Source organism: Pyxicephalus adspersus, chromosome 2 (genome assembly GCF_032062135.1).
Source record: "Pyxicephalus adspersus chromosome 2, UCB_Pads_2.0, whole genome shotgun sequence".
Lineage (NCBI taxonomy): Eukaryota > Metazoa > Chordata > Amphibia > Anura > Pyxicephalidae > Pyxicephalus > Pyxicephalus adspersus.
The window spans coordinates 118302010-118325757 of NC_092859.1; the positions used below are offsets into that span (position 1 = coordinate 118302010).

Consider the following 23748-nt stretch of genomic DNA (forward strand, 5'->3'; position numbering starts at 1 on the left):
CCCGAGAGTATGTGGAGCGCAGTTTATTATATGTATTGTATGCAGGTCTTTACTACTCCTGATCCCACATCAGCAGTGATGGAAGCAACAACCCATAACACCACGAGTTTAGGAGAATGCAATTTTAAACAGTTGCCAGTTTTCTACTGTTAATGTTAAATAATGCAACATCAGCCTTTCGTGTTATATAATATATGTAATAAAAAAAGCTGAGAAAAAGGAATTTTTGTGCAAATTTCTTTTTTTTATTTTGAGCACGGTACAGTAGTTTAAAAGAAAAAAAAAAAAAAACTTGCTGGTTTCCTGTTATGTTTACTGTGAAACTGTCGTGCAAAGAAAACATTATTTCTAGTTTTCCCTCAGACAGCATGTAAATTACCCTTAATTTTTAACGTTTACCACTTCCAGAAGGGAGTAGGAAAACATAAATTAATTAAATTGATTAATGCAATAATTGCAGGCATGTACATGCCCTGGGTAATTTGTGAGCATACATGATAAAAGAATTATATACCTGTGCTCCAGTCTTCTGGATAATTAACACTTTGCAATAGCAGACTGATAGGTGAAACAATTGGTATGAAGCTCGTCTACTTCTTTTCCCTTTGCTGGCTTCTGCACAGAGCTGTATAGTACAGATCATTCTTGTTACAATACTGCCTGTTTTCACTTCCAGTTCTTTCTGTGCTTCCATCTTTAACCTCTCAAAAAGCATCCATAGGGACTTCATAAATATCACTTCCACAAGCATGGATGTGGACATGGAGCAGATTCCTGCCGTGAATTATTCATCACTTCTGTTTCTCCCTTCCCCCTCTTTTCACCATGTCTCTCTTTCGCAGTGCTTTCTCATCGTACCACTCTACTACCTTTCTATTATGAATGAATGTTCTCCCTTTCCACAAGCTGAAGGTTATTTGTTTAATATGGGATGGAAAAAATGTCCCATTACAGGTATCACATCATATCACCGGTAGATGCTTGGGTTTGTAAGAATAGCAGCCTCGTCCATTTATATCTAGACATGTTTTCTGTGCGGCTGTATAGGAATTTCTGTGATAGCAGATTATTTTCAGATGCACAGCTTTTCATTGAACCTCTGAGCAAAGCTGAACCTCACACTGATGCATACAAACTAGATATAGTTTGTGAAAGTAGTATTGAGTTGTTGTTTTTTTTCTTTCGTGTTTGTGCAAATTTTATTAGGAAATCTGTACGCCAAACTTAATCTTTAAAACCAGATGCAAAACATTTTTTTTTATTCTGTAGGAGCCACTTCCAAAACTGCTTTAATTAAAATACATAAAAATAATGCTTGTGTTTTAGCAGCAAATCATATTATCTTTGAAATATACCCTTTAATTATAGCTTTTGCTTTTGTTGCATCTATTGGCCAAAGTTAATTTTGAATAACAAAAGTTCTTTGAATAACAAAGGTCCCAGGCTAGGTGCAGTGGCCATACTATATCAAAGACCTAAGCTGTAGCCTTGCATTGTGGGACTTTTACCCTCCAGCAATGCATAGCACTAGATCAGTGTTAAGATCTTAAAATCCCGGGTCTGGGAAAAATATAGCAAAGGCTGTGTTTAGATCATTCTCTCTATATTCCCTGTGCTTGATTCTGAGCAATGGGAGTCAAGAGTGATGAAGGATGCTGTTTTCTAATTAAAAGGCCTTATGTGCAACCGGTGCAGGGCTCAGAAACCTTTTATGCACTTGTAAGCCTCTAGGACATCAATGTCTCCGAGGACTTGTCCTGTCTGCTGGCAGCGTCTTTCGCCGTTAGAGTCTAATTACAGGACAAACAGTTGATATCATGCCCTCTTATGCAAATTAATCCCCACTGCTCAAAACACGGAGAGCTGCTGCATAGTACATCATAGCATTTGTTTTATTGAGGACTTCCACAGTGTAATGATCAATCTACCAAGAACCAGAGTAGGACATTTTTGAAATCTAATCAGAACATATAAATATATATGAGGACATTAAAAATAGTAACCCCCCTCAAAAAAAAAAAAAAAAAAAAAAAAAAAAGACATACCACACCTTTTGCAGCATGGTTTTAATTATAGTGCCTTGTGATTAAGGAGTTTGGTTTAAATAATACTGATTTAAACCAAATGCTGTCACATTAACCGTCATCATATTTAAATAAGCCAAATACTAGTCACTAGTGTTATCTGTGTGTGCCTTTTGTTTGATCGTGTCTTGTACTCTGTCTCCATGTGGAGGCTGCTATCTTGGTAGAGGCAGGCTCTTCTTCCTAATGTAAGAGCTTCCAGCAAAGAAAACAGTAAGTAGCACAGTGGTTGCATCACCAAAACGCCTAGGCATTTTTTATAATTAATAAACAGGATTTATATAGCACCAACATATTATACAGTGCTGTACATTAAATAGGGAGGCAAACCTATCAAGCTTACAATCTAGGAGGTGGGGGGAAATCTCATACAATAGGAGGGGAGATATAAAGTGGTGGGAAGTATAGGGGTTTTTTTTTTTTAATGAGCAGAAAGTCGGAGCAAGCCAAATAGGGTGAGGAAGACCATTCCAGAGAGTTGGGGCAGCTGTAGAAAAGTCTTGGAGCTGTGCGTGTTACGAGGTTATTGAGGATACTTTTGAGTTGCTTTACATTTGCAGTCTCTGATCCAGGAACAGGTATACAGATAAAAATATTGATTTTTATTACAGCATTTTTTTTTACACTACAAGATTAACACTACGTAAGCCAGACAAATGGCATTTTGAAGAGGCCCACCGATAGCAGCCACATAGATTGTCAAATCTAATTGGCAATGAATAAAAAAAAATCCCAAACTACTTTGGTTCAAATCCACATTTACTGTCTGAGGTGTTCAATAGTGACATAAAATGCTGTGCTAGATTTTGTTGGATGGGGCCGTTGGGTTGATAAATTTAACCCACTGGTTAATCCAATGGATAAATGTGATATGGTATCTCTGCACAGGACCAACCCTCATGTTGGTGAAACAAAGTAGATGATTAAGATGTTAATGAGATTTTGCTTAAACATAAATTCTTTTGTTTCTCCTTGTGATTGTAACTATTGCTTTCCTAATGTGCCTCTAGCTCAGTTTGACTCTTATAGTGATGTTAACTAGGAGTGGAGGGAGGAGGGGGCAGGCGGGTGTGTGACCTGGGGGGCTGCCTAGCCAGGGATAGAATTCCTATTTTTGAGCTGTGTGTTATTTGAACTGTAGATGTCAGAGCAGGTCACTGCTCTGTAATGTATACTGTGGAACTGCCAAGCAGCTCATACTCAATCTTGCCCAGTACAGATTTTCAGTAACTCTGGCTTATTAACAACAATCTGCTGCTATACAGATTGATTTTTTTTTTACCAGAAAGATACAGACACGTTAACAGAAACTTCATTTCTTTGTGACTCTGTGACTGTGATTTTCTAGGCGTTGATAATTATGTACAGCAATGAGAAAAAACTGTAAAGGTTTAGTGTATTGAAAAATGTTTTTTTTTTTTTTTTAAATAATGTTTTATTTTTTTTAAAAATAAAAACATCAAATCTATATTAAAGTTTATTTTGGGGAGGGGGGGGGTTAGAGAGTAGGGGAGGCCTCAAACTGTTTGTGTGTGTGTTGTGGTGGGGTTTTTTTTTTCGGGGTCATCTGTTTTTAATGGAGATTTTTCTTTCATTCCTTGTACACTCAAAAGGAAGTGAGAAGATATTGTTACAGTGTAAGGAAAATCCCTCTCAGACATTAATCATTGGAACAGGTGTTCCTATTGGAAGGGTTCCCTTCTTTTAGTGTCCCTGTTTTCTGCAACTTAAAATTTTGCATTTGCCTTTGTTTTAATTCCCATTGACATTTGTGATTAGGGGAGTTAAAGAGCATATGAGGGTGTGCTGGGAAGTTCCTGGCTTTGCCCAGAAAGAAGAGAGCCAGAGTTATGAAATAACACATTTATTTAACTTATTTCCCCCTGAGACTGATGCACTTGGTACAGCGTAGTTGCAGCTTTTCTAGACCATTCAAACAAATAGTCCTTTGGTTGGGCTGCAAAACGGCTCTCAGCAGCGTCTTTGACATCAGAAATGTCCTCAAAATGTTGCCCCTTCAGGTGTTTCTTCAAATTCGGGAACAGATAATAGTCCGAAGAGGCCAGGTCAGGTGAATAGGGGAGATGGTGGACCAATTGGAAACCCAGGGTGTTCAATTTGGCAGCCGCAACATTGGACGTGTGCGCAGATGCATTGTCCTGCAAAAAAAGGATTTGGTCAACTTTCCACAGCGTTTTGTCTTATTTGCCTCCTTCAGCTGGTCCAGGAGGTTAGCATAATACTGTCTGGTGATACTAGAGCCCTGAGGTAGGTAGTCCACTAACAGAATACTGTCTTTGTCCCAGAAAACGGACGCCATGACTTTTTTGGCTGATTTCTGAGTTCGGAACTCTTTCGGCTGTGGGCCCAGCTGTGGTGTCATTTCTTTGACTGTTCCTTGGTTTCAGGATCAATAGATGTTGAGCCAGGTTTCATCCTCGGTCACTAACCTAGCCAAAAAGTCCTGTGCAGCTTCAAAATGGGCCAAAACAGCTTTGGATGCTTCAACTCGTTCTTTCTTCTGATCACTGTTCAAACATTTCTGCACCCACTTCGCTGAAAGCTTGCGAATCTCTAGGATAGTGATGCAGATATTCTCCAGTCCTCAATCAGCTCATGGACAGCATCACAGGTTGCCGGGACAGATGAGATTGGGAGGTGGGGGGTCCACTGCAGGGCTCATCTTCAATGGTGAAATGCCCAGTCCTGAAACGAGATATCCAGGTTTTGACAGTGCTGTAGGAAGGACACCTCTCCCCCGTAACTCCAACAACGTGAAACTTGCTTGTACCTCTGCCATCACAGCTTCTCACTAAAAGAAAAACAGTTTTAAGAATCACAAAGACCTGATATTTGCACAGTTACATACTAGGATATTAGGCTGTCATATGCCCCCATACCTATTTTTTTTTAGTTCATCTGGAAGGGGGCAAAGCCAGGAACCTCTCCGCACCCCCTTGTAAATCTTCATGTAGAAGAAGGTTCTACATGAATTGTTTCAAAATGTGCTTGGATAATGTAATTATAAAACTTGTCCTATTTAACAACACACATTATTTTGAGAATCTAGGTTGTTTTTAAATACTAACGTTTTTTTATTTTTTTTTAATTCTTAACTCTAGTATATTGGAATTTTTTCTATAGCTGGTGATCAGCTTTGTGCTGTATTTCAGAGGCATTTTCCCTTTTCTTTGCAGAAAAGGATTACAGAGTTTGAACGGTCTGGTACACAGCACACCAAAGCATTTCAATAGTATTTGAGTCTGTACCGTGAACATGGCTGTTCAGGAATGTGATTATTTTTTCTTTTTGATCAACTGTGTTTGTATTCTTGTTGGAGTTGTGTGTGTGTGTGTGTGTGTGTGTGTGTGTTTTTTATTGAAATGTCTACTTAAAATTGTTGTTAAAGAAACCATTAGTCATTGTTGTAACCATGGAAGGGCAAATATCTCCTGATAATTTGATTGAAGACGTTTGCCTGCTGTGTCGTTTTAAACTTCTCTGAAGGAATTAGTACTAGTACCAGTCCTAGTATTTTAACATGCATCATCAAAGACAAAGAAAAAAATCCCTCTTCTTTTGGAGACTTTGCTGACATTATCTGAGTTATCTGCCAGGTTATACATAATTGCCCACATACAATGATTCTCATCCAATAGTCGGCTCAGGGCTGATATCAGATGAGAATCTGGTGTGTGGACTGCTTGTCGTCCAACCTACCATCCTGGCAGATCCACGGAAGAAGAACGATCATAAAGCAAGTAAAGGGGAGAGAGTGCAGTGGGGTGCTGCCCCGTCGTTCTCCCCTTGCCCTCTCCAAAGAGCAGAACGGTGCTATATGTACAACACTCGTTCATGCATCGTGCAGTCCTTTGTCGTTGAAAAGGACCGTAAAGAGTCCTTCCAACGACAGGTATTGCATGTGTGTACATTGCCTTAGGCTGTGCAGGACTACTTGAGCAAGGTAACTTGGAGTTTATACAGGACTGGGGACTCTTTTCACCCCCAGATGACAGTGCGGGATGCCTGAGCAGCTAATCACCAACACTTTTGTGTATGTTATCCATACCTAGCGGTTGTTAGATGTTTGTGTATGTTTTACTAATAGGGCCACCATTGAAGTGGACATGCTAATTTGTTGTTTATGGGTTATTATAAAGTTAAAACAAATCCTGTTTATACAGTCAATATTTAATGTTTTTCCTTTTATAAATTTGTAAACTATCATAAGATGTTACATTTAATGACATTACATTGTATTTACATGTCATTTACTAACAAAGGACTCCAAATTAGTTTTCTAACTTTCATCATGGCACCTTACTTGTCCATGAAAGAGCAGCTTTGTGGTAGATTATACAGCATTAGTTGTGAATTGCGCCGTATTGAATTGTGCTGTTCTCCTATAGCAAGATTAAGGCAAAGAGATGAGAAAGGCAATTAGCTATTTTGCTGTCAGGAGGGAGCCACTGCCAAGAAGCCAAATAGCTAAATAATAATGCTTTCTCTAACAAGTGTGTTTTTGTTGATTTTATTAATTAGCCATGGTCTGTTTGCTGCCTTAATGGAGACAAGAGCTCCGTAGTGTAATTACCAGCTTGAATGTGTAGTGGCGGAGTGACAGCTGAATATCCACTGGGGGAAGGGTGAGAACCTTTTCAATAAGTGTCATGTCTTGTCGCTTTACCTTACGGTTCTGTTGAAAAATGTCACTGTCTAAAAGTGGAATGTCTAGGATTAGACGCTTGTGTTAGCCTATGGGTGTAGTTACAACAGTGTGAACCTCATTCACCAATAATAAGTAACTTTCACCATTTTTAAATCTGCTGATTTTTATTAAAATGATTGCCCGAGCCAAAACTTTAGTGGCAAGATTACCTGTTTGTTTTTTTTTTGGGTGAAAATGTTCTGTCCCTGTCTCCTAATAATGCTTCTATCTCTATTATGCACTCCCAATAGAAACTAAAAGTGGCCATGTCGACACATCACACATGCCTAGTCACAATTGTTGTCACATTTGAAAAGCTTTGAGAATTGATAGGTAGAAGTTTCTGCAATTCATGTAGACAAGTTATTGCAATGTGCCATAAAGGATGAAACTGGTGAAAATGTATTTTAAAGCACAAAATTGGGTGTTTTTTGTAGTACACTAAAAATTTTGCTCAATTAAAATGTATATGTACTGTTTTATTGTGATGGAAACATTAGTTCTTTGTTGGACCTAGAAAAGCTATGATATAAAGTTTTGTGTCCAGGAAAGTTCTGCATTTGTCTGCTGACTTCTTGGTGAAGGTTTATGGAATGTGATGTTTATTTGCTTTACTTACTCCTAACTAGTAAGTCTCCAGCTGTTTTTCACAAGCAGCCCAATCTCCTTTATATTGTAGAACAGTAACACGGGCAGTTCTAATGGCCCTGATTCCTAAACCAGATTCTGATATTGTTGTGCTGTAAGCTATACAAGGCAAAGTTGCTGTTCCTTGTTTGTGGATGTTTTAGGCCAGGGTAGGTATGTCTATGGATATCCCCCAAGGTGTAAGCTGTTCTATAATTTTTTTTCATGCATATGAGCATTTATGACATTTACTTCAGATGAATTGTTCTCTCTTTTAAAATACATCAGGCAGATAAATCTGAATTGAATGCTGCATTCTATGCTTTTTGCATATACATTCGTTTAGAATCCTTCAGGAAAAAGGTAAGGTGTCAGTGTTCTCTCCAGCCCCTTTTAGCTGGGTGCACCACCCAGTGCTTTCCAGTAACCACCTGGCTGTTTTTGGATGGTTACTGGAGAGTTTATTCACAATACAGGGGCTGCCACCCACCTACAATTTCTTCCCACCCAGCTTTAAAAAAATGTTCCAGGTTGAGCACTGGTTGTGGTTTGTGTGATGTGGTGTATCCATTCATTCAAAGTTTCTTGCCAATGCATGATAATGACAGTGTCTTGTCATTCATGATCATTGCAAAAATGCTGCGGACCACCTTGGCATTTATAGATTTGAAAGCTGCTGAATAAAAATGTGTATATGAGGTCCTGGTGAATTAAAAAGCTTTCTGTCCGCACACTGCTTGTATTGTCACCGGATGGAGCCTTGTTCGTCAGTTTGAGTAATGTCCTCTTTATGTAATGGCTGGGTTGCCATGGAAAAGACAGAATGAAAAGGTTTAGCTAAACAAACAGCATCTTGATCTTCTCTACCCTCCTCCAAGAGCTCAATGCTTTTGTTTCCTCTCCCCGACACCCTTAACATTGTTTTGTGGGATTTTTACAGAAGTTTAATAATCGTTGGTCTTTTTATGTATAGTTATAGTTGTTGGCAAAACCAAGAGACTTAACCTGCTGGAAAATCTGTTCTTTTAAATGGGTTATGTTGTAGACATCCCCACACTTGTATAAGTCACTGAGTTTCCATTGGACATCTCCAGCGCCAGTCTTATCTCAGGGACGCTAGCAATTACCGTATGTGCGATAATTAAATTCAGCCTAATGACTTCCCCCTCGGTCATGGGGAGCAGCGGGGTTTGGATGCACCTTTGACCTAAGGGCATAAATTTACGATTTGCATTTCCACAACTATAGCTGAGGAATAAATTACAATGCTTTTGTGTCACTATTATTGTTTGTATGTTTTGTTTTAGTTTACATGCTATATACATTTTTCAAAGGTTTCTAAAGCTAGTGTAATGCTGTAGTTTACAGAATAAGACTTTCTAGCTTGTATATCATGACGGGAGAATTGGTTATTTATGTTTTTGAATTTGAGGTTTAGCTATTCATATTTCTAAATGTTCAGTAAAATAAAAAGTGGTCAGATATTCTGCTACCAAACAAATGTTTATATAAGTGTTAGTGGAACATGAAGGGCTAGGCCTAGCCTTGTAGCAATTGGCTGACTATCCTATATGCCATATCTGGTGGTTTTTCATTCCTCATGGTGTGAAAATATAAATATATTATAAGGTGGGCCAGACAACGGATTACATTAATGTTCCCTCTTGTTGTTGTCATAGGAATTATTATTAATAATAAACAGGATTTAGATAGCACAAACATTTTTTGCAGCACTGTACATTAAATAGGGGTTGCAAATAACAGACGTATACACAGTGACACCTGAGGAGGAGAGGACCCTGCCCAAAGAGTCTATCCGGTAACCCCTAAATTGTCAGCTTTCTACTGCCCCCCCCCCCCTTATTCTTTGTACTAACTTTCTAATACTCTTTCCTTTAGTATGTCCTATTTTTCCATCTTCATGGTATTATTCCCCAATGGTCCAGCACCCCTTTATTGTGACCCAACTTTTAAGTAAAGTGGTTACTAAAAAGTTCTAGGTGATGTCTGCTATAATGGGGCTGGGGGGGGGGGGGAACACTGCCCAAATGCAGTGCACCAAAACTTTCTGCTATAAATAATAATAGATACATGTACAGTTTCATTTTTTTGGATGGACTGCCAAAGGATCAACAATCAGATGGATAATTTTTCTGACACACCACAACACCGATTGTGTTATTATGCTCTGCTCGATATTGTAGTGGCTGTGTAACAAAAATGCCTTGGGTTGGTATGTTGTGATGCCATTGAGAATACCAGTCTGTGAACGATGAATGAATGTTATAAAAAGCATTTATGGCATAATCTTTTCAGTTGTATTGAAATTAACAAACTTCTTGGTGATACCTTTTTGTTGCATAATTGGGCTGTAGTACATTTTCTACCATTGTGTCTGTAAAGTGTGAAATGCTCTTAATTAGTTAATAAAAAAAGATTGCTAAAATATTTGATTAACAGAATACATTTTATTAGGCAGAATTATGTTTAGAAGTAGAAAAGAGGATGGAAGTAATCCAAGACTGCAGTATTTGGTTGGGGGAGAATATTCTGTATTATACAAGCCTATTTTCGTTCTCAAATCTTTGTGTAATATCAAAATTATGTTTACTTAATAGCGGTCACCTGACTTTTAGGAAAACTGCTTATGCATGTTAGAGCAGAAATGACCACCACTTGGCTTGGCAGCTGCATGCAGTCATTTCCTTGTGACCCCTAACTTCTGTAACCACAACATATGGAGTATTCTTGTAACATGATCATCATGTATGTCTCAGAATGCTTCCAAGACAAATGTGGGGAGTTTTATGTTTAAAAGTCTTCATTTTTTAACATGTCAGAAAGTTATGTGCTTGTCTGCATTGGATCCTGATTCCAGAGCATGTCATAAATACAGTGACTTGTTAATGTTACTCAGTATGTGCCTAAATGCAAACCTCATCCAATAAAAAAAATGAAAAGGCAAAAGGGGCTACAACCCCTATTAACAGGGGCTTTTTCTTACTTTTTCTCTTCTCCTTTTCCGAACGTCTTTACTGTAATCGTTTTGCCCATCTATACCATTCGTTATAGCTCACATTCAGGCAGACTGAAAGTAGTGTTTGGCTTTACCTTCAGGTTACAAAATAGTTTTTTTTTTTTATTTTTTTTTTTTTGCTTTCATAAATTAGGTAATTTTTGACAACAAGTCTTCCCCCTCCCCATGTTTGTGGTAAATGTTTTGATGCTTTGTATACAGGAATAAAAGCTCGGTGGTTAGCACTCTGGCCTTTGCAGCACTAGGTCCCAGGTTTGCATCTCGGCCAGGACATTATCTGCATAGAGTTTGCAGGTTCTCCCCATGTTTGTGTGGGTTTACTCCAGGTACTCTGGTTTCCTCCCACATTCCAAAAAAAACATCCAGGTAGGTTAATTGGCTTCCCCCCAAATTGACCTTAGACTGTATTAATAATATTAATATATATATATATATATATATATATATATATATATATAACTCTGTTTATACTCTGTTTATATACTGTCCCAAAACACTATTCACTAAACCATGTGAACACAAGAGTCACTTTGTAACTTTGTAACTCCCCTGTTAAATTGAGTCTTGGGGGGTTTTGGGTTCAAGCGACTGGCACTGCAGGCAATTGTGTAATGCTTTGATTTAAAGAAGTAAAATGAGTGGATTTGACTTTAGAAAGTTGGAATGTTTCCTCAAAGGCATTGTAGTTGTAGTGGTGAAGCAAGAGCTTAAATAGCAATGGGGTAGTTGTTTTATTTATGTAAGGGTTAAAAAATGTGTAACTGCTGGCCATTCATGAGTTCATTTGACAATACCGATTATCTGTGGGGGTCATATTTTACTATTGTAGGCCTCTAGATAAGGCAGCAGCTCTGTTATCACAAACTTGGCCAAAGGTTTTTTTTTGTTCACATTGGGTTAAGTGTTTGGGATTGGGTAAGGAAGGGCTTGGACTCAAAACAGGTAGCGACAGGGAATTTTGCCTTTGCAAAAACAAAATAAAAAACAAAAAAAAAAATAAAATTCAAAATTATTTTGTATTTGACACATCAAGAGTTATCTGAAATACCAGAGTTGTTTATTATGAAGAAGTTTCTCAAAGTAACCAACTTTACTGCCTCTTGTGTTTCTGATTTTTGCCTTAAGAGCCTCAAATGTCATAAAAGTTTACTCAGTGCTGTGTTTCATAGTCGGTGAATATTAAGAGTTTCCACCTCATGTTTGGTGACAGATTTCCCCAGGGACTCTTATTTCCTTTTTTGTTCTGTGGATGGCCTGGGAGAATCTTCTGGCGCCAATACCTCCAATGAATTCTCATGTAAAAGAGTTAGCACAGTCTCCTCCACATGAGACAGGATAAAACTATTCTAGTGAGGGCTAGTTAAAGGACTGATAGACAGACATATGAGTGTTTACTGCAGGGGGCACTTTCACACATTCTTTCCACAAAGGTCAGAGTGTCTCCCTGGGTCATGACTTTCAGCTTTATGAGCAACCATTGCAGTAATCATTTTTGCATCAGCTTTACTGTTAAATCCTATTTTTCTACCTCCTTATATATTTGTAAAAAAATTGTTATACTTAAATTATCTGCTGGTTGTTTTAAGTGATTTGGTATGCTTACAGTTATTGATGAGAACCAAGGCTATATATAATTAGGCTGTGGTACTTCTGCAACAGTTTTGGAAAAATCTGGTAACACAACCTGCTTTATTCATTAGATAATTTCCATTCTTTAGTGTTAATGCTTAGAGTAAAGCAAAACTAGCAATTTTTGACTACCGGATCACTTGATTCACCTGGTTGTTCTTGATCATCGTGCAGTTTCAGGCTCTAACTGTTGCACATACAGTTCTGAATAAAAGAAAGTACCTCCTTTTTAAAGGTTTTACATATCTGAAAATCAACTGGTCCATAGCAGGTTCTAAAATTGCAAAAAATACAACAGATTATAGAATTTCATTTAACAAAAAAGAATGTAAAATCGAGAAGCCATGTGTGGAAAACTAAGTATACCCCATGATTCCTAAGCCTGAAGAACAACCCTTATTAACACTAGTTTTGAAGTTATTATTTACTGTATAACTTTATCAGTCTTTCATTGTGATGGAAATTTGACCATTGCCTAATTTCATTGTGATTTTCAAGCATTTATACAATCACAGCTCTCATGCCAAGTCCCACCACAGCATATCAATCGGTTTGAGGTCTGAACTTTGAGCCATTGCAGCACCTTGATTTTTTTTTTTCCTTTTTCTTTCTTTTTTTTTTTTTTTTAAATTTGTTATAATAACTTGTTCCGGTATAGATTTGCACGTGTGCTTGGTATCATTGTCCTGTTACATGACCCTGCTTTGGCCAGGCTTTAGCTGGTGTCAAGCCCAAATTACCGCTGCATCAATGTGCACACAATGTTTGCTGATATGCTGTGTTTCACCCAGCATGGCCTTCTGCATGCTGTGTTTCACCCAACATGGCCTTGTGCATTATAGCCAAACATCTTTTCTGGTTAAAAAACATTGTACCACAATTCTTGTGGCTTGTTCAGATGCCATTTTGGATACAATAGCTATGCTGCCATGTTCTTTTCTCCTGTCAGCCCTGGCAAACAAGCCATACTTGTTGAGAAGTTTCTAATTGTACTGTTGTGAAGTTCGAAACTTAACATGGCTTAGGAGTTCTAGTTTTTGGGTTACGTGCAATTTCCTGTGGATTGAACAGAGTCAGTCCTATGGGTGAATTTGCTGGGGAATCCACTCCTGGGAAGGTTGGTATCCACCTTGAATGTTTTTCCACTTGAGTAATCTTTATCACAGTCTCCTAATTGTTTGGAAATTGGAAATTATAACCCTTCCCAGATTGCTGGGCAGCAGCAATGGCTTCTCTAAGATCACTAATGATGTCTTTCCTATATTGTATTGTGTTAAAACACACCTAAATGTTCCAGATCAAAAAAATGCCAAAACTTCTGCTTTATAGAGGTGGTCACGCTAATTATGATTGATTATTAAGTGCATTTTATTAGCAACACTTGGCTGCTAACTTACCTTATTTTTTTTCCAATTGGAAGTGGTAAGGGTGTACTTAATGTGTCAATCATTGGCATGGTGTGTGCTTCTGCTTTGTGTCTTAAGTTTTTGATAAATAATGGCATGATATATTATTTCATATGTTCATGTTTTAGGATACATTTACTCAGTTTTAAGACCTGCTATGTACTGATGTAAAAAAACGTGGAATAGAATATGAGTGTGCATTATTTTTGGCTGTCACTGCACATACATATTGCCTAATGCAATGCATTCTATATAGGCCACACTATTGCAAATTGCTGTGTAGTTTTAGAATTAAACATCGCTACCAGCCAGAGCAAAGCATGCCAGGTCTATCTGTGCAGTATGCAAGTCTAATTAACCAAAAGAAATGCATGATCCTATGTATAGGTAACAGACTTACCTTAACCTAATATTTTATTTAGATTGAATGGACAAGCACAGTGGCAGAGTTGCAGTTTTGTAGACTTTGTATTCAGTCGTAGTTGTTGCTTAAAGATCCTATTGGAGCTTGTGTCTGTCTCGTGCCTAGGATTGTTTCTACAGATGAGATTTTCTAGAAAAAATACCAACTGGCAGCTCTGTACATTTTCATCTAGTCATTATTAGGATTTATTTGTAAATGATTCCACACAGTGAATGGGCTTTGTTATATCCATGTTGCAGATATGAAAACTTGGCTACACTACTATCCTAGAAACCAGGACTCTTTATAGGCCAAATTTGCCAAAACTTCTCAATATAATTTATGATGTCCAAAAAAAGGCACCTAAACAAGCTGAAATTTTCATTTAGCGTTTTCACATAACCTTAAATAGCCATAGCCCTTAAACTCTGAACTCTGTGTATATCAATAATAACATAGTAGCTAGTAATGGCAGATACACAGATAAGAACTGTCAGTCCATGCTGGGAAAAATGTAAGGGCAGAGGTGGACTGACAGGGAAGTGAGGCAGGACACCAGCAGTAGCAAATTCACATAAGCAACATTTTCAATATCTGATGAGCTCCTCTTTTATGCACTGTATATAAAGAGGAAGAAAACTGAAAACTGCAAAAAAAAAAAAGAAAAAATACACTGACCCTCAATCCCACAGGGCAGTCTGATCCATCCGGGGGTGTCCTGCGTTGTCCCAGCATCCGTCCCAGAGTCGGTGCTCTTGGCGCCACCACCTTCGTCTCTTCTTCCGGGTCCTTCATCCTACGTCACCCGACCCAGGCATGAGATTGGGTGATGTAGGATGGAAAAAAAGCTTGATCTCACTGTGCATGCGTGAGATTAGCAATTTTTTTTTTGCGTGTGAAAAGGCTCATTTTGCGCATGCCTGAGATGCTCGGAAGGAGCACCCAAGAGCCTCCCAGGATGCATGGCGTAGGTATCCCGGGAAGCTTAGCGCTCCCATTCATTCTCCATCGCCTAGGGGATCGAGAATTAGGGGGTGGTGCTCCACCCTTTAAAAAAAAAAAAAGGGTGTTGCACTTAAAAAGCAAAACAAAAACAAACAGAATTGTCTACCCTTTCATGTAAAATGAAATTTCTGAGTTTAGGTACACTTTACTACTATATGACGTGCCCCATTTGCCTAAAGTTTTCTTCTTTTTTTTGTAGGTAACTTGTACTCCAAAATGGTTCACTTACAGATTCCTTGTGAGTCTCCAGTGCCTGACCTCTAGTTTGGGGGGGCAGACACACAGGAGCAGTTTTCACCCATTCTGTGGAGATGGGGCATATTTTTTACATGTGTACATTTTCTCCATACAACAGTCATCTGACCAGGATCACTAAGCTTCTGATAGCACTGAAGATATAAAATGCATGTGCTTTCTTTTTATTATCCATTAAGTTGGCATAAAGTATGACAGTATCTTTTGTTTTCCAAACCGAATGTTGTCTGTATGGTGAGCCAAATAGTAAACTTTTTTTTTTTTTTTTTTACTATTTTTTCCATTTTTAAAGTGCTCTAGATATGTTTTCACTATGAATGCGATCTACAAATATTTAATAAATGACAAAAGACTCATGGAGAACTGTGGGTCAGCTAAATCAACAGCACAGAAGTAGTTACCGGTATTTCTTTTTATATGCACATTCAATGACACCTCCAAGTCTATATGTAAATCTCACATTGAACTCTGATCTCAGGAAGGAGTAGCTCCACCTGCTGGCCCAAAACAAAATGTTTGCAACATTTTTATTTGAAAAGGGCTTTTAATTTTGTTATTTTTTTAGCATAGGAAGAGCAGAAAAAAAGGTATTCTTTGTATCCCATCTTTGCAGTTCTGAAACTGCTAGTTGTATCATTGGTGGCTTCAATATGGATAGGCCTACAATCCATACAATGGGATGATTATTATTAATATTTATAAACAGTATATATTGTCAACATATTACGCAGCGTAATACAGACCATGACACAGGAGGAGAAAACCCTGCTCCGAAGAGCTTAGGATGATGCTTATTTTATAAAAATTAATATATAAACCTACCTATTGGAAAATGATTTTGAACTGCCAGGATGCACCACAAAATCAGGGCATTATGACTATGACAAAAGCCTTTTTTTAAAGAGTTTTCTTGTTTAATTAAAAAAAAATGTTGGGGTTTTCTGGGAGGGTTGCTACTTGTAGTTCCTAGGTTGAAATGCTTGTTACTACTAATATGAAAATCATTTCTTACGTGGCAAAGTATATGTAAATGTGTCGATCTGGTGGCACACACACGTCTCTCCCAGTTGGGTCAGATCACTCCGCTACTTTCTGGTTTAGCATTACTGCTTTCTGGGTCACATCACTGGGCGGAGGTGCTAATGCTGTTTAAATAAACATTTGAAGATTCTGGAGGCGGAGATTTGACATTTATTCAGAAATGGTTTCACCTTGTAGTGGGATTGCCTGACCAGAATTTATAAACCTTTGGCAATAATACTGTATAATAATAATAATAATTAAACCGGTAAAATACTTTACCATTTATATGGTTTACCCAGAGCTTTGCTTTAAGTTGTCAGTTCAGCAACTGAATAGCCGAGAGATGCTTGAAATGGCAATGTTTGAGATTTCTTTGGGCAATTATTACATAAAGGCTTCCTAAATAGAATGTTCTATTCTAAAGGAAATGTTTGCTTAGCAGTGGTGCAGTACTGTCTATATAAAACATGGAATACTGAACATAATGCAGCGTTTATCACTCCGGCTAGTCTACCACTGTCTTTATTCAGTGTTTTCTCGCAGATTGCTGTGGGTTTGGTAGGTACAGTCTTATCACACAGGATGCAGCCTTGCTGCTCCATACATCCTTCTCCCTCCCCCTCTCCAGTGTGCATACCCATACTCAGCTTGCAGTTCCTTACAGATGCAACTTGCTGAGCCCCAGGTATCCATGGAAACCAGTGGTATGGGAATTCTCCCTGCCCTCCCCCATATCTATTATACACATGTCTATGGAGGGGGGTGTGTGATTTGTGGCAAGGAACTGGTAGCAGGAGGGTTGCTGTTGTGCTTTTGGGGGTATGCAACAGCCCTGATGCATGGGGGGTGCAGGCTGACATGTTATACTGGATACAGATGCGCCATTCATCACCTGGACTCAACCAGTCCTGCTGGCGCCCAGTATTATGTCTTTTTGCTTGCCTCTTTTGTAATATGCTGACATATCCTTTCTTTGTGGCCTGAAGATTGTGTTTTTTTTATTGTCTGTTGTCATTTTACATGTTCTTTGTCTTTGGTCTTTCTGAAAAGTTGCTTTATATTGCAATTTAAAAGATTGAGATAAATTACTCATAATGATATTAGGCACAAATTATTTGGATTTGCAAATAGACTATATCCCTATAAATCCATGATAAACCCCTATTTATCCAGATTCCATACTAGGTAGAATGTGGTTTTTACATGGCACCTGCGGACTGATCAAAATGCATATATAATATGCTTGTCATTTGTTTTATTTATGGTCTTTTATTATATTACTATAGTTTAGGGTTGGTTTTATGTTTAGACTCTAAATCTTAAGCTACTGTTTGGTAATGAAGTAGTCATTCTGCCAAGCTTTAGGTGCCATATTTTATTTAACTCCATTGTGTCCTTTTTGACTATTGTGATCAGCTTTTTGCCATGCTTCTCGGTGTTCCCCCAGCCCCTTTTAGCTGGGCGCACCACCCGGTACTCAGTAACCACCTGGTTATTTTTGGGTGGTTGCCACCCGCCTACAATTTAATCATCAGCTAAAAGTTTTGTCCAACCATTGTGAGTACAGGCTGGGAAACATTGCTTTTTACTCTGATTAAGACAACTGTTTGATTGCTGGCAGCATGTGTCCTGAGCCTTGGTCTTATTGGGAACACTCATGACATCTGAATGTGTGTTGACAGATGGAGGTGGGCTGTGTACCTGATTCATCAAACTGCCATAGCATTAACGTGCTGAGCATTTTTAAATAGGATTTACTCACCTACAACACTTTCTACCAGAAATGGGCATGTTGTTTGTCACTATTAAAAGGTCAGAAGTAGCAGCACAGATAATCTCTCAGTAAAGGTCTGCTATTGAATCTTGATTTATGGGCCCTTTTAGGATGGTCGGTTTGCACATCTGACTGTTCACTGTTAATGACCAGTTTTAACCTGCTAACATCAACATGGTAATTTTGCATGAATATGTGTATCTTGCAGCTTGATATGCAAGCTAGGAATGTCTACAAAGGTCAATAGAAGATGAACATAGACATCTTGATCACTGCCAGATCCTACTAAAGTTGCCTGGAGCCCTTGGCCGAATGTTCCATATTCTGTAAATAAGGTGACTTGCAAAGCAGATTTATTGGCCAGGTCAAATCAATAATTATCATGTAATAATGTAGCAAGGTCACTATAAATCTTGTAACTCCAGCTGTCAGTATTTTGACAGTATCCGTGTTCTCCTCAGCCCCTTTTAGCTGGGCCACCACTCAGCCCTTTTCAGTAACCACCCGGCTGTTATTGGGTGTTTACTGATGAGCTGGGTCGCAATACAGGGGCCACCACCCGCCTACAATTTCTTCCCACCCACCTTAAAAAATTCCTGGGCCGTACACTGCAGTATGTAGGTCAGACTTCCATTATACCCTGTGGTAGTCACACAATGTAAAGGTAATAAAGCAGCTCTGAGTACCTAAACTCTCGAAACATTCTCTTTGTAACAGTGAACCTAAGGTCAGTTGTAAATGATACATAACCTTACAGAAGGTACTATTCTGCTGGTTTTCCCAGGTCTTCTTGGTGAACCATTCCTGAAGAGTGCTGTGTGGTTGTAAGATACACTTGAACAGAAGGGTACAAGCTGTCACCAGAAAACATTTGTTCCTAGATCTGGCTTCCTGATGGCAAGATCAGTGTAATCCAGTGATCAAAGGCTTCAGTCCCTGGGTTGTGTCTCTGGTGTGAAACGTCTTATATTCTTTCATAGAAAGTCACACATGCAGAAGCGCAGTGTCACTTTTATTAGAATTTCATTTTTCTATTTGATGTCTCCATAAACTGCACTAACCTGTTAAACAATCAGATTTGTATTAGTCCATGCTAATACCTATAGATATCAAGAACATTAAAAAAGTCTGAACTCTTCATTTTCTCTGTTTGAGACATGTAAAGTGTGGCTTGCTCTATAAATCACCAGACACCAAAAGGCTGCCATGAGCAACATGGAAGAAAATCTGACCCTTTCAGCCAAGATCGCTGTTTTAGGGCCAGTTTAAACCCCTGGCTGAAAAACTCCGGTCAGCTGGAAAACACCGGTCAGCTGAAAAACACCGGTCAGCTGGAAAACACCGGTCAGCTGAAAAACACCGGTCAGCTGAAAAACACCGGTCAGCTGAAAAACACCGGTCAGCTGAAAAACACCGGTCAGCTGAAAAACACCGGTCAGACATACCCTTGATTTTCAGATTGTATTGATATTGATCACTGCACCCTATATAATAAATATTGCACCATTCCGGCTTTAGAAAAATGTTTTGGAGTGCACTACTAAACAAATCGCCTAGTTCTGAATGTGGTGAAATACTGGTGTCTGTTTCATTGTTCTTTTTACCAGGTAATCTTTGCAAAGGAAAGAAAAAAAAATTGACATGCAGGGTTTATACATGTTTTGATTCCTAGATTAGACTGGGAGATTTTTTTTAAAACCTACTGTATGTACAAGATTGATTTTTATTTTCTGATGAGCGGAGTGGATTCGTTTCCAAAAGCGTTTTCTGAAAACTTTGCAGTTTCTTGTCCTATTAATAAGAATTGATTATGTGACATGTAGCGGTGTGACAGCTCTTCTCCAGGATCACGGAAAGGGGGATGGGATAGGACAGTGTCTGCTTGCCATTACACACACTTGTTATGGAGTAACTGCTGAGTTAGCTGATTTTCACGCTGGGGAGAGGTGAGTTGGCACGGTGCCGCTGTGCCATCCACTGCCTCTGCCATTGTTTGCACTGCTTGCTAAGTGTTATCTGTTCTCTCTTCCGCGGGTGAACAGATGTTCAGAATGCCGAAAGCAATCTCAGCCATTCTGTCTTCTACTACACAAACAGAGACCTTTATACTGCTGATAACATTTTTATTATGGACAAGACATTGTTTGATCGGGTTTATAAGAAACGGTCCTAATGATGGTGGAGTAGTGTCTAAATAATGTATATTATGTATATTCCTTGCTGTCTTTTCACAGTGCACAGTAGACAATTCTGATTCTGTTAATCCACCTAATACATGTGTACAACGATCTATTGATTTTGAATCTACTATTCTTTAAAAAACCAAGTTTTGTTGGTTGTGATTTTGCTTACTTTTTCTTTTATGCCATGGTGTAAATGTGTACAGAAACTTTAGGTAAAAAAAAATACCATTAACTGTTTTAATATTTTTTTTGGCAGGCTCAGGGTTCAGGACTTTCACACCCTTTTACTTTCTAACTGAACCAGTGGACACTGTTACTTTACGTGGGAATTCAGCCATCCTAAACTGTTCTGTATATGCTGAACCATCAGCGAAGATAGAATGGAAAAAAGACGGCACGTTTTTAAATTTGGTGTCTGATGACCGGCGTCGACTTCTTCCAGATGGATCCTTGTTTATTACCAGCGTTGTACACTCCAAGCACAACAAACCAGATGAGGGGATTTACCAGTGTGTGGCCACCGTGGAAAGCTTGGGCAGTATTGTGAGTCGCACTGCCAAACTGTCTGTTGCTGGTAAGAAATTGCTACATATTGTATGTGTGATTCTTGTATGCTGTACACAAAGCAATATAAGCTTTAAAATTGTGTTCATACATGTGTGTAGACGTTTGTAGGACATGGGTTCAGATTAAGCAATTGTAACATTGATGGTTGAAACAAGGTGTAGGTGAAAAGCTTGCGTGTACTGTGTTTCATTTTTTGGCTGATTCTGAGAGCCAAAAATACACAATTTATAATTACCTCTCCGTTCTGGAAAGATACAATGCCTTTTACTATTGCCCATTACTGTGCTGCTTCCCATTTGAAAACTAGCTGTTTGGAGCATTACGTTCCAAGTTTACAGTTGTCATGCATGCACGTTTGGGCAGCACAGTGGCCCAAAGGTTAGCACTCTGGCCTTTGCAGCGCTGGGTCCCCAGTTGGAATCTTGGCCAGGACACTATCTGCATGGAGTTTACAGGTTCTCCTGGTGTTTGTGTGGGTTTCCTCCCACATTCTATAAACATGCTTCAACTCTAAAATTGACCTTTAGAGTGTATTAAAGACATATGAATATGGTAGGGACATTGGATTCTGAGGGACAGTTAGCGTCATGACTATGGACAAGTTTCCCATCCTGTGTAATTTATATTGGCTCGGTGGTGTGTATATACATGTATTATACTTTCTTTTCCTTCTGGAGTTCTAGTAAGTTTTATAATAAGAGCTTAAAGCGAAAGTATAGTTATACTCGCAAAATCCACATTCAGGCAGGTCCTTATTGCAGATTGGACATTGCCTGTCCTGTTCTGCAATAAAGCATACATACCTGCCTGTTTGCAGTCTTTGCCCAGTGCCTGCAACACAATGGGGACAGGTGAGTGTTTAAAATTAATAAATAAGTAAATTCAATGAGGCAGGTATGTTTGTTTTATTACAGAATGGACATCGCCTTTACTTTCTGAAATAAAAGACCTGTTTGGTCACAATTTTTAAATTTTGGCTTTCAGGTCTGCTTAAAGTGTGCTATATTTGTTCACTACTCTTTTTAAGAATTTTATAAAACCAATACAATGTATAAATGAGAAACTACTAATAGTACTGGCTCTTTAAGAAGTTAAATAAAGTTGTTGGAAAACTACACTGTTTGGTTTCCTTTATCGGTCAGTACAAGATTATCCACAGCTTGGTACGATCGATGGGAGATTGTGACAGCACTGCTGAGTGATTCATTGTGAGTTAAAATGCAGGAGGGGAAGGCTAAGGATACATTGCCTGTAGGCTCCTAATGAACAGAACATTGATCTCTGACAAGATGTGTTGGTGTCACTAATTGTATTGTATGGGTTGTGCAAGGTGAAGGGTTACAGCAGCAAGTGAGTGAAGAGACTGCAAATTCACACCCAGTATGTCCCCTCTGTGCACAGCTGTCACTGGCTTGGTTTTATTTAATCCTTCTTTCCCTGCTGTTACTTTGTTTTATTTTTTTTAAATTCTTTTCTTCACAGCATCCTTCCCCGTCTCCTGTGTTTCTTTTTTACTTTAAGTTACTCAACTGGGAAATAGAATATAGGTATTACAATATAAAGAGTACTTCATAAGACATAGAAGCTACAGCCCTGAATGAGCGGGCAGTCTAATTAAACACATGGGATAGCATTAAGTGCATATATTGCATTCTAAACATATTAACTAATGGATAAGAATATGAATAAGTGCTGCAGGTATGCATGAAGGTTGGAGGTACATGTTTAAAGAGATAGTGCCTTTATATAGCATGCTTCTGCATACCCAATTAATTCTTAAAATTAGAAATTCAACAATGCAGAGTAAAAACTTGTTTATTAATTTTACATTTTGCACACTTTGTTGCTATGCAATATGTAAAATTCAAAAACAGAATCCCACAGAAATGCCTGACAACTGCTAACATTGGGGCCTTTGCTCTGTGTATGGAAACAGTGGCCTCTCTGTAGAGTCACACACTACTTTCTGAGTCAGTCCTAAAGCTCTGCAATCATCAAGGAGCAAACTTTTCTGATAGAGGTCTAGCAGGATATGTTGGGTCTCTCAAAAGAGTAAACCACTACAAAGAAGTTATAAACTTGTCTGTCTATTGTCCTAACAATTGGTTAACATTGATAACCATGGTAATTGTGTCCATATTATGCTATATAATATCTGCACAATGCTGTTAAATATGGCTCATGGTAATTTGTAGTGACTGTAAAAATGATTCTTGGAAGTTTTTTATTTATTGTCACAAAACGTGTAAAACTCAAAAGTTACTGCCCTATAACATACTATAACATACCTAAATAATCACTGGTACAGCTAACGCACAAAATGCCATAAAACAGTAATATACATGAATAATGTGAATGACAATAACATTTCCAAAAAATTGCATATTTCTTGTGGTACAGTTCAAATCCATAATTTAGAAGTAAGGAATTGCATTGCTGTAAAAATATTTTCATAAAACAAAGTTCACCATAAAGGCAGACTTATTGGGAGAGGCCACAAAGTATCCAATGACCAAGCTAAAGTTGTTGGTATCAATGGATGAGACTGGAGAGGTCATGCAGACATTTGTTGCCTAATGTTGCTGGGTACCAAAATCCAGGAATGTATATACATTTTTGTATACTCAGTTACACACAATGTAATATGGTAATTTTCTACAAATTGTTTGTGTGAACTGTTTCACCTTGATTGACTATTGTACATTTATTTTTTCCTTTTTTTAGGTCTTCCCCGATTTTCCAGCCAGCCTGAGGCCTCTTCTGTGTACATTGGGGATAGCTTTATATTAAGCTGTGATGTAAGCCCAGAACTGGTATCATTTGTTCATTGGGAGCAAGACAGGTCTTTACGAGAACTGGATGACAGAGTTGCATTGCTGTCTAATGGCAGCTTGGTTATCAGCAATGCCAATGAGAGCGATGCCGGTCTATATCGGTGTGGAGTGGGCAGTGGAGCATCCCTCAAATACAGTGAAGAGGCAGAGATTCAAGTGCTGTCGGGTAATTTTTTTTTTTTTTTCATGTTGTTCATGTGTTCACACAAATAT

At 38.4% G+C, this 23748-nt stretch overlaps 1 protein-coding gene across 10 annotated transcripts in view; it reads left to right on the forward strand.

Annotated features, from left to right (window-relative positions):
* The window catches only part of NEO1 (neogenin 1), a 79803-nt gene that overhangs the window by 32901 nt on the left and 23154 nt on the right, over positions 1–23748 (forward strand). For all 10 annotated transcript variants that reach the window (XM_072402127.1, XM_072402117.1, XM_072402123.1 and 7 more), the window contains exons 2-3: positions 20391–20708; positions 23426–23701. In XM_072402127.1, coding sequence (XP_072258228.1) covers positions 20391–20708; positions 23426–23701 — 594 coding nt within the window. The remainder of the gene's footprint in view (positions 1–20390; positions 20709–23425; positions 23702–23748) is intronic.